Genomic DNA, 12,147 nt, shown 5'->3' with positions numbered 1-12,147 from the left:
GTTATGTTTTCTTACTGGACCTGTGAGATATTCTTACTACTATTAATAGTAAAGCCCTCTTGGCATAGTGCAGAAAACCCTACAAGTAGTTGGTCTTTCACTCATCAAAAACTTACTGAGCAGCTAGTGAGTGCCAGCCCAGTGCTGGGCACAGGGGTACAGTGGGGAAGGAGACAGGCCCTTGCTCTCCTGAAGCTCAGTTCTAGTGGGGAAGACAGACCATAAACAGGTAAATAAATAGACAAGTTCAGTTGGTGGTAAGGCCGTTTCTGGCTTTCTGGCTGCTCAAGAATCTGGGTCCCAGAGCCCAGGGGATGATGAGGGGCACAGGGCATGAAGTGCCACTCCCTCCTTTCCAGTGGGTGGGCTGTACTCTCCAGTGAGGCAAAAAGAGGCAAGATTTCCTTAATTGAGCTTCTTCGGCTTCATGTTTCATGATCATTTTTCCCAGATTCCAGTAAGGGTTGGGTGTTAAAATTAGTTTTTGAGGTTGTTTTGGGCTCCTTTTCTTTCCTGTATCTTTATAGGGATTTAAATGCTAAGTTCAGAGAAGCAGCCTCCAGGTACCACAAGGCAAACACCACCTACACTGGAACCAGATACATGTGTGAGAACCATAGTATAACTGCAATAATTATCCTGTTAATAATTTCACTGCTTAATATATCTCAAAATAAGGCCAATTAGGAAACTAAAAATGAATAACAACCATCACCAGGGTGATTGAGCGAGCACCTGTTCTGTGCTCTTTCAAGCCTCACAGTGTGCTTGTGACCCTGTTCTCATCACATCTGACTGTGGAGGAGCCATAGGCCAAACAAGTGAAATGCCCTATTTCAAAATACACTGGAACCATTGAAGGGACTGGGATTTGAACCCAGGTAGCTTCCCACCAGAGGATGAATTTTTAACCAGTGTACTGCAAGCCTGATTTTAATACAGTCTCTAGGGATGATGATTTCAGTCAAGATGCTCTTTTCTGTGTGTTCTAGGTTTTGCTGATCTTTGCAAAGGAAGATAGTCAAAGTGATGGATTCTGGTGGGCCTGTGACAGAGCCGGTTATAGATGCAATATTACTCGGACTCCGGAGTCAGCTCTTGAGTGCTTTCTAGATAAACACCATGAGATCATTGTAATAGATCACAGACAAACTCGAAATTTTGATGCAGAAGCAGTGTGCAGGTACCTTCCTTAATTTAATATGTTACATAAATGGCCACTTAACAGCTTAAAGTGAAATTCATTTATAGATGTCTTTAGCTCCATCCCAATATGTGTTCCATCTAAAATATGTGTGTGATGTAGGTACAGATATCTGTAATGAAAACTATGACTGCCCTTATGGATTTATCTCACCTTTTCTATTTTTCCACATTTGAGTTCTGATAAATTTAAAGGTGTGAGCTGGGCTCCACTGAAAACTTCTGGGTGTTTTCCCCCCACCGAGTATTGCTCATGTTTCACAGAAAGCATTAAAATTCACACAGTTCTTGTTACACCAATATGATTTAGACTTAAACCAGATATTTTAATCTTAATTATTCTGTCCAAAAATGAACATCAGAAATGTGTGAAATATAAATTTTCCCTGATGATGCAGATGAATGCTAAGCTTCCATGGAGTGAAGGCAGCCACTTTGCAGCAGCAGAACATCTTCCAGGGATCCAGACGCATCGTTTGTTTACAGAAATGCTTGCACTCTGGGGAGGAAATGCATGCCTGTTCATAAGTAAATGCAGTCATAAGAGTTGATCTGATCCATTTAGCAGAAGTGAATGCTTTGAAGTTATATGGGAAGAGGTCACTAATTAAATGCTAGGCCAGGACAGACTTCAATTATGTATGGAGCTGGAATTTTCTTGAATATTAGCGAAATGAAAGGTAGGGAAACGGCTTCCAAGGACCATTAGTATATTAAAAGAGAAGGTTCTCAGCATAGGCATTTGCCTTGGTATTCTTTGATCATTTTCATTTTCCCAAAGAAGAATTTTTCTTAAAGAACTATTTTTAAATGTCTTACTGGTCTCAAATAATCTTCCTGCCTAGATATTTGTCTGTTTAATTACGTTATATATACATATAAATATATCAAAATATTTGGATAGTTTCAGTATTAAATATATTTTTTAAAACTGTTTTCAGAAGTGAGTCCTTTATAACTGTGTCTACTTTTTCTTGGTCTTGACTGACTTTTCTTACATGATTTTGTAGTAGAAATACCACAGTCCTTTGTGCATATGTAAAATAAGGCAACCTTGAGGTGTAAAAAGAAAAAAATGAACAGGAAGAATTTTTGACTCAGGCAAAGGCCCAATTTAGCAGATTTGCTTTATAATCTTCCTTAAATATAAAGAAATATAGTTTTATTCTCTAATAAATGTACTTCTATCTTAGCACCACAGAAAAACAAGGGGAGATCTGTGCAGTTCAGAAGGCAGGTTAAATATAAGATGGTATGTTGACTAGCTGTTGCCCGTCCTGTGAGGAGGGCCAGACTCCTGAATGCCTGACTGCCAGCATATGTTTCCTAAGATGAGTGGAGGACACACTCCCAGCAGACGCATATTCATCATCATTTATGGCCCAAGATCTTTGGCTTTTGAGCTAGACTGCACCTGAGCTTCACATGTTTCCTTGGACCCCTACCCCACCCATCCCCAGGGCTCCCTTAATCCTTTCAACCAGGAAGAAGTCCAGGTCCCTCTGACCATACCAATTCTCTTGGAGGAAAGAGAGAGGAAGAAAAAAGAGGTGGGCAGCAGGCAACAACCCAAAAAACAAAAGCTGATCTCAAACAAAGCTAAGTAACTGTGTGCTCCAGCCCAAGTATGTTCATAAGAGCGTTTGAGCCTCTTGCGTAAATCCTGTCCTTTATAATGAAGCTCAGCAGTGTACCCTTGACACTTCAATGGGGTGAAAGAGGCTGAATGAAGGTGAGAGGTGCTTAGTGTTTCCCTAGAAATGAAGCATGCCTCTGAAGCACCGTGTATATTTTTCATTAGGTGCTAACTGGCCTTTCTCCTGCAAATTCAGTAGGCTCTTAAGAAGAAAATAAGTATAGCTTCACTTTACCACGACCTGTTCTTTGGGGTGGCTGCATGGGAAGTCATCTCAGCTAGCACTGGAGAGGTATTGACATTCCTCTTGCCCCTAGTGGGGTGAGGCATTGTCTCCACAGGAGTTCATTCAAATGCCATTCTTCCACAGGGGAAACTTCAGTTCCTGGGAAGATAGCAGCTGGTCATGTTCTTGAGCCTTACACCCACATAGAGTCAGGTCTCAAGGAGTAGGAAATGGAGAAGGCACATTTTTTTGAGAAAGGTCAGGAAATTTTGGAGTTGAAGATGAAGCAATATGAGCTGGCTGTCCCTGGGGAGTGGCAGTACGAACAGGTTAAAATGGAGAGTTGCTGAAATGCCAGTAGCTAGAAAGAAAAACAAATACATGATGCTTCACACATCACTCAGGAGCAGCCTTGAGCCTTCTGTTCTTGGAGATGATGTTTCTCTTCCCGGGGATCTCAAACTAAGCAGAGGTCAGACAAAGGAGATGGGTCAAAATAAGCATGCGTATTTGTATTAAGATTCAAGTATGTACCCCTTTATTAAAGTTCATCTAATTCATGACCCCTGACAAGAATAATCCAAATTAGAGCTGCAACATACATAGCATATTTTCTTGTAAGACTCATGGACCTCAAAATTCTATATCCTTATGTATTTTAATCCTGTTAAATTCCTAGAGAATAAATTAAGTATAGGTGATCATAATACAACAAATATTATTACAGTGACAGTTGCTATACTGCACCATTTCTCAGCTCTAGTTGATGACACATTTGTTGAAAGTATTGTATAAACAATAGTACAATTGAAAAACCTGGGTGTCTCTTTGTACCATTTTTAATAGGCTTTAACTTGGTGTTTGTATATCCAGCTGCCTGTGAGTGCTGTAATTTTTATTATAAGGTCATCTTTCTGAACTATCTACTATTTCAAAAGAGAAAAGATCCAACACAGTTAGCTCCATAAGTACAAACTGATAATGAGAATTGTGGGACTGCCAAGCTTTTTGCAGAGTGGAATTTCAATCAGAAAACATGGAATTTAAATGGAATTCGCCAGTTTTTGAAGTGGAAAATTGGCAGGCCTGACTAATTGGATAATTGCCTGGGAGCTAAAAAAAAAAGTATCTTGTTTTTTTTTTTTGTAGTAAAGCAAAGAGGTTGTCCTAATCCACAAGGATGTCTTTCTTTGTTTCCATGTGTTTTCAGACTCTTTCTTAAGAAGAAGACTTGGTTTTGTGCCATTTTCAATATGAAGAAGTTTCACGTTCGTTTAAAATAACAAAGCCCAGATAACCTGGTTTGACTTGGAGCCTTCTCATTGCAGGTCGATCCGGGCCACAAATCCCTCGGAGCACACGGTGATCCTTGCGGTGGTTTCACAAGTGTAAGCTGACCTCCCGTCCCAAGCTGGAAGCAGTGCTGTTCATTCTGAAATATTTGTCTGTCATCCAGTCAATAAGCTAGCAAAGCAGTGAGCACATCTTTGACCCTACAATACCAGCCTTAGATCTTGCTTTGTGGGGGGTGTTCTGTGTTTTGCAAGTTTCTGGAAATATTTAGGATTTTATTTCATATCTAATAGCTGTTAGCACATACTCATACATCTCCGTGGGGTGAGTGGGGGGAGATGGTTGCTCATTATATGCTAGAAATGAATAGAAACTCTGGGGAGGAGGAGGTTGGGAGAGAATATTGTTCGAGCTTATCTTTTTTTCTTTGAAGAAAGGAGATGAGAGATGGCTTGTTTTTTACTTAATAATAAATTATAGAGAAAAAAAGGCACTAAATGCGCGGTAAGAACGGGTCATACAGTTTATGTTGGCACTGTTATGTGACTGGAAGCAGGACAGTAGGATTATGCCAATGCTGCAAGGCAAAAACGAGGGATTGAACTGTAGGTAAAAGACTAGGGGATGAGAAACTGCTCTGCTGGCTCTATTGTCTGAAATGGCCAGCACTCAGAATGCAAGACCTAGAGGGAAAAAAGTTGTTTGTGTAAGTTACAATGGTTGGAATCTTTGCAAGTATGAAAATGTGTTGTGGTCACTTAATGGCCATCATTAGCTTCCAAAAGAATAAAACTTTAATTAGGGCCTTGGGCCTGTTGGACTTGTCCCCACTGTAGCAATTGGCACAGATTCGGCAATGAAGGAGCTGACAAGCCAGCCACTCAGAAGAGTTAAGGTCCCTCCAGGCAAGCCTTGCACAGGGGAGATTTGGAATACTCCAGTCCAAAGCTGTATTAGTACAGTGGGAAATCCTGACTTTAAAGTCTTGCCATATGAAAGACTTCCTCCTTACCTGTTACTCCTCAAGAATCTTATTAGGAGCTGTGTCTCTTCATTTTGATACCTACCATGGGCTGTGGGCCAAGGAAAATAAAGAAATTGTCCCCACTGGTTCCTTACCATCTTGCCATCCTGGTACGAGATGGGATCTCAACGGGAAAGAGTGAGGGGAACTGAGACATGGAGTCAGCCTTCCTTGGCCGTCTTGGTTATATTTTGTCTTCTGGAGACTGTGAGATCTTAGCACAGGGTCTTAGAGTCTTGGACATAGATACCAGAAGTGTCACTGGCCAACACCATCTTCCCTAAGGCTGGATTATTCCACAGTCCCCAAAATGAAATACAGTCTTTTTTTCCTACTTGTAGAGCAAAAATATTGAAAAGTCCTTGACAAGTTAAGAGTTTGCTACAACTTATTTGCTGTTTTTCACCTTTCTTTCCTTTTTTAAATAAAATGTTTCATATATAGAGAAAGTAATAGAATAAATGCTGAGTTTGTGTCACCCAGCTTATGAAATAGAACATTATTAATTCCTTTTGAGCTTTTTTGTGCCCTTTCCAATTGATCATTCAGAGAAGGTAGAACACTGAGTTCCTGAGGAGAAAAGAAGTTGGGAAGACAGCTTTTCCCTGTAGGGCAGGCCTCAGCTGTAGGTCATGCCACACATAGGCACTGGGATTTCTCTTCCTGTTCTCTGTCGCTCCTCCACCCAGTCCCTTTTGCTCCATTTTCCTCTCCTGCTTTCCAAGGTGTGTACTCTCTGTTCCTTGTCTCAGGGACACCATTTCTCTTGCATAATGGTGGTAGCACAGCTGTGACCTGCCCTGTGATCAGCATCCTTGTACTCAGACTGAAGTTCTGAGACCCAGCTCTAGGCTCAGTTATAAGAAACCTTCCCATCAAATGAGTGACAATAATGTTTTTCTCTTTTTCCCTTCTACTTAGCATTCCTGATGACACCTCTTTTCCACTTGACTATGGGGTGCTGTGGTCTGTAGTGCATGTTGTCTTCCTCACACTGAGGGTTGGATCCAGCTAGGTCCTGAGGTGGGAGTCATGCTTCCAGAAGGTTTGGGGACAACAAGAAGGACAATAGTCTCTGGGTTGAGCATTGCCCCTACTTTGTGCCTTTATGGGACTTCTCCCATTTGTTTGCTCCACCTCTTCAGGGCAGCCCATAGTTGGAAAGGGCCATGCACGTGTATCTATGGTGATGCTTTCAGGTGCACTTCTTGAGTTTCCTCTACTGTTTTTGTTCATTTTGCATCTGGAAGGTGGAGGTGGGTGCCTGGGTCCTTGCAGGCAGATGTACTCCAGGGCACATGCTAGTCAGGAAGCCACTCTTAGAACCAAAGCTGTGCTTGCCTCATTGCTTTATCTCCATGTTTCAGTGTAAGGAGCACTGGTTTGTATCTGATGAGTGACCACATTTTCTGCCTTGCTGCAGGTTGGGTGACCATGAAGAGGCCACAGTTCTTCCTCTTCTGCATGCAGGCTTCAACAGGGTAGGTAGAGACAAACCAGCACCTCTCTTAGGTGAAGGCACCTTACCCTTGATTCTCCTATAACTGCAAAGCCAAATGGGCACAGATAACTATTGTGTGAATTAAGCCCCAGAAAGGGAGGGAGGGAAAGGGACCCAAATAAAACTATCAGTTGGTTTCTCAATAGAAAATCTTCAGGCCAAGAGAAAATGGGATGGCCTGCTCAAAATACTGAAAGGAAATAACTGACAACCAAGAATTCTATACCCAGCAAAGCTTTCCTTAAGAAACCAAGGAGAGATTTTTTTCCAAACAAAAACTGAGGGCATATCACCCCCATCCCTGTCCTCTATGCTCAAACAGTTGCCTTGCCCCAAAATAGACCAGAGCACAGGCTCCACCTGCCCCACCTTATAGTTCTCAAAAGTCAAAGACAGTTTAAAGAGCAACAAGAGAAAAGAAGTTATAAGGGAAACCCAGAAGACTATAAATGGATTTCTCAATAGAAACTTTTCAGGCCAGGAGAAAATGGGATGACATATTCAAAATATTGAAAGAAAATAACTTCCACCCAAGAAATCTATATCCCAAATTCTACTATTTGTGTCAACATGGATGAACCTTGAAGGCATTATGCTAAGTGAAATAAGTCAGAGAAAACAAATATTGTATGATTTCACTTATATGTGGAATCTAATAACAAAAATTTAAAACTCATGGAAAAAAATCACACTGTCGTGACCAGAGGTGGGGTGTGTGAGGAGGGGAAGTTGGAGGAAAATGGTCAAAAGTACAAACTTTAGTTATAAGATAAAGAACTATTAGGGATGTAATGTACAACATGATGACTGTAGCTAGCACTGCTCTAAGATACATAAGAAAATTGGTAAGAGAATAAATCCTATGAGTTCTTATCACAGGGAGAAATTTTTTTTCCTTTATTCTTCTTTTCTTATGGTATCTGTGAGAAGATAGATGTCAGGTGAACCTATTATAGTAATCATTTCACAGTATATATGTAAGTCAAACCATCATTGTGTATACATTTAACTGATAGTGATATGCATCAATTATTTCTCAATAAAAAGGGGGGAAAATGGATTACTCCAAGGATACTTAACATACAACTAAATAGCTAGGCTTACCCAGTATCTCAAGGCAGGAACAATTTGAACAAGTTTGATTGGAGGCAAGGCTGTGTGCATACAAATGGAAAAGAAAATAATGGAGTTGATTTAAAAGACAGAATAAAAAAGGTGAAAAAAGATAAAACATGAATGTTTAGAAGAACTGTATTTCATAATATTAAACCTTATAGAAAAGTTGTGGAGGACCTCACTGTTTGATTAATAAGCTAAATTACTCCTATTAAAAGAATAAAAGATTACCCTGTGGAAAAAAAATAGAGATCTATAGTTGACTTACATAATTTTTGCTGATAATTTAAACTCAAGTAAATGACCTGTAACATCCTGTGAACTCCTGGTTTAAACCAAAAACATCAGCAAAGAAAAATCTTTGAGTGACAACTATATGAATAACACTGATATTCAACTTGAAAATTAAGATTGATACTCCAAGGAGACTTAGCAACAAACTAAGTAACTAGGCTTACTAGGTATCTTTCAGGCCTTTCAATAGGAGTAATCTGAATCTCAAATAGATGATGTCATGCCTCATTTTCTTTCGAAGGTAGGATATTGTTTGTGCCCTGTGAATTATGAAAATTCCTTTGGGTGCCTTAAGTAATGGTGCTCTGCTACTCTGGGTTAGAAAAAAATTCTCTTTGTTGTAGACCACAGAGAAGCAGAAATTGCCCGTGTGATGTGGTCGTTTTGTGCTTTGGTATGCTTTAATGTGGAAGTAGCAGTGCTGTATAAAATATTCAAGGTAGCATAGTGGTTCACACATGTAATAGAAATGAACGTTTCTATTCATTACCACCCTATTCAATATCACTTACCTAACACTTTCCTCTTGTCTCAAAGGCCGCCTCTTGTCTCTGAATGCTGCTCTTACGTGTTGTATCTTAAAGAGAATGCCTAAGACAATGCTTCTGAGTTTTGGAGTGGGGAGTTGCAAAAGTAAAATTTTCAAATCGTGTGGCTGAAACTTTTTTCTTTACTTATTTTCTGAGTAATAACCTTAACTTATGCATAAGTGGCACAGATCTTTTGTTTCACTTGACTGTTTCCCTTCACCCCAGCCCAATGTTGTCCTTCCCATCTGAGGCAGGATCTCCCGAGCATGAGGATGAAGTAGGAATGGGTAGGAGGGCAGCCTGACACACTGTGGGCTCTGTGGGGAGGATCCCTGTGGACTCTGCTGAGTATCCTGGAATCTGGTGATCCTGTGGTACCGTGATCCTGCCTTTGCCTGGTTTAGAGACTGACAGTTTGTCTAGAGGGCTGAGACCGCATATCTACTGTAGAAAAGCCTAGAAGATCCCCTGGCCCCTTCTTTGGGTGCAAATGCTAGTAAGTAAATTGAGGAGGGAAAGCTTCGTTGTCCCCCTTGTCTTTGTTTTGCAACAAAGTAGTAGGTTTCTTTTCTTTTCGTTCAGATGTGCTGCTTTTTGTAGCCAGCACCATGAATAAAACCTTTGATGGGAGCATGAAAACCAGTACCTGTCAGGAACCACCTGGTATTCTTTAGTGCTGGATCTGATCCGGGCCATTTGCCAGCTAGGTCAGAGTGCCCCCAGGTAGTTTGCTCTCCCAAGGAAGCACACTGTGCCTGCGGAGGCTTTCCCTCCTGAGCTGCTGTGGTGCAAGATCCAGCTGAGGCTACTCTCCAGGTGGCTGGTCTCCTTTTTTAGGCAAAATCTTGTCTTTGGCTATTCTACCCAAGCACCCCTGCAAATATACCAACTATTTTTGCCTTCTGTGAGGTTGTTTCCCATCTCTGAGTTGTTTTGATTGTATTAAATCATCTGCTGAAACTCAGCCTTGTGTTGCTAGCTAATTGACCCAGTGCTTCAGTCTATGGGTGCCTGTGTGGGGATCCAGGAACAAATTGTGCCATTAACTATCCCACAGCTCCCCTTGACGCCTCTGTAGCTATGTATGAGTGGCCAATTGCTTGATGCTTAGTCTGCCCAAAGAGCTGTTTAGAAACCAGCATCTTAGCAAAGAGCAGTTCTAGCTGTTTTTATATCAACCATTGTGTGCCCCGTTTTTTTTAATGATGATTATTTGATTCTGCAAGTAGTTTTTGAGCACTTACTATGTGAGATGCAACGTGCTAGGCCTGCTGGGAATACGATGGCCAGACAGTTCTCCTCTGCAGAGGCTTTGTATGGAGGAGAAAGTGGAGATCTAAAATTTGTTATTTGTCAGGCTCCATTCTAGGCTTCTTTACTTAATCCTCATACACAGATAAGCGATTTGATATTTTCCCCTTTTTTGCAGAGGAGGAAGCAGGCTCAAAATGACTCAACAGCTTGCCAGTTTATACTCATAACAAGGTCAAGGTGCAAATGTGTGGTGTGTATTTCCAAACTCTGTGTTGGGTCCACTAAAGTAGTATTTCCCAAACCAGTCCATGGAATGTTAGTGTGCCAAAAGCTTTTAATTGGTGTTCCATGAAAAACAGCTTCTGTGGGCAAATAAGTTTAGGAAATCAGTGAAGACTCTGTTCCTCCTTCTCCCATCCCTGAAAATCCACAGGGCACATTAGCAACATTGCACATGAGCATATTGAATGCTCTGAGAAGTCCTGTAGTAGAGAAACCTGATTAGATTTCTGGAAGTAGAGCCCAGGAATCTGCATTTTTAACAGAATCCCTGAGGGATTCTTAGCTTGAACTTTGAAGGCCACTACTTTTGATCACTCAAGTTATTTCAGAGATATGAGTTAACTACAGCCTGGAAAATCTGCAAAAGGAAAGACAGTGGAGTCTTCTACCTTTAGTCTTTAAAACACTTAAGTGTCAGCTATGTACAAAGTACCCAGTGTTTAGAAACCATCACAGGAAGTACAATGGAAGTTCTTAGAGCTAAAGAAAAATAAAATCTCATAGCTATTACTTAGATGTGAAAATGAAAATGCAGTATAATTTTATATGTACTTCCATATAATAGATACATACACATAGGCATAATAAGATCCTAAGGGAAATAAACCAAAATGTAATGATAGCTCTAGCTTATGACTTTATCAGTAATTTGGGTTATTTTTTTCATTATATTTTTCTGTATTCTAAACATTTTAAAATTAATATGTAAAGCTTTTATAATTAAAAATAGGTAACAAAGTTAACTTCTGAAATTTCTGTCATTTAAAAAGAAGAAACCTTACCCCAACATTTTTCAAAACTCATTTTGTCATAGATCTCTTTTAGTATTTATGAAGCATCACTCAACACTCAGAGCTCTGTTATAAGCTGATACAGAATCTTCCCCTCTCCAGAAGCTCAACCTGAACCTAACATGTTTAACTTTGTAAGAAATAAAATACTTATGTGTTCATGGCTGGCTTCTCCTGTTTCCTTAGCCCTTCCAGCTTCCATACTAGATGCGTGGTAGGGTGTGTGTGTGTGTGTGTGTGTGTGTGTGTGTGTGTGTGTGTGTGTGTGTGTGTGTGTAAGACAGGAGAGAGAGGAGAGTGCATTAGGCACTCAGTGATGAGGGAGGACTCTAGGAAGGGCCTCTTCCCTTGAAAGAGATCATTCATAGTGTGGCATGCACTGACCATGTCTGGGGCTCGGTTTTAGAAGACTACACAGCGTAATATAAAGCAAAGTCATTTTAGTAATTCCCAAGGTTAGGGAGGTGTTCTGTGCCTTTGTGTGTTTACTTTCCTTTGAATATTCATAATGACATTTTCCCCACCTTTGTTATTAAGGGAGTTAAGCCTAAAGTACTACCAGCTCTGTTTCTCATGCTTTTAAGCAAGCTTTCCAAACACCTTGACAACTGATTTATTTTATCTCATCTTACCTATTGGTTGTCTTAGGTAACGGTTACCTGGGGTAAGGAAAAACTAAGTTTCGTTATTAGACACTTTAAGAAGAATTGTATGTCTTATGTATTATCTTTTCTTTCTTTTCAGAGATTTATGGAGAATAGCAGCATAACTGCTTGCTATAATGAACTGATTCAAATAGAACATGGGGAAGTTCGGTCACAGTTCAAATTGCGGTATGTAGCAAAATAAGAACACAAGGTTTACAATTATGTTGAAAATCTTATCTGTCATCAGGTTGACGCTCACAGGTTCCTAGATGGCTCCAGGGATTTTTTAAGACATTAAGCAGGTAATGGTAGCTAGTAAATGTCAGAATCTAAACTGGGAGCCCTTTGAG

At 40.4% G+C, this 12,147-nt stretch overlaps 1 protein-coding gene across 5 annotated transcripts in view; it reads left to right on the top strand.

Moving 5' to 3' along the window:
- PDE8B (phosphodiesterase 8B) overlaps nucleotides 1-12,147 on the top strand; it is a 265,564-nt gene that overhangs the window by 154,952 nt on the left and 98,465 nt on the right. For all 5 annotated transcript variants that reach the window (XM_036914124.2, XM_036914122.2, XM_036914127.2 and 2 more), the window contains 4 exons: nucleotides 993-1,183; nucleotides 4,394-4,453; nucleotides 6,806-6,863; nucleotides 11,895-11,983. In XM_036914124.2, coding sequence (XP_036770019.1) covers nucleotides 993-1,183; nucleotides 4,394-4,453; nucleotides 6,806-6,863; nucleotides 11,895-11,983 — 398 coding nt within the window. The remainder of the gene's footprint in view (nucleotides 1-992; nucleotides 1,184-4,393; nucleotides 4,454-6,805; nucleotides 6,864-11,894; nucleotides 11,984-12,147) is intronic.

The sequence above is a fragment of the Manis pentadactyla genome, chromosome 2 (assembly GCF_030020395.1).
Source record: "Manis pentadactyla isolate mManPen7 chromosome 2, mManPen7.hap1, whole genome shotgun sequence".
NCBI lineage: Eukaryota > Metazoa > Chordata > Mammalia > Pholidota > Manidae > Manis > Manis pentadactyla.
The sequence above is the reverse complement of the archived record's forward strand: the minus strand, read 5'-3'. Positions and strand labels throughout refer to the sequence as shown.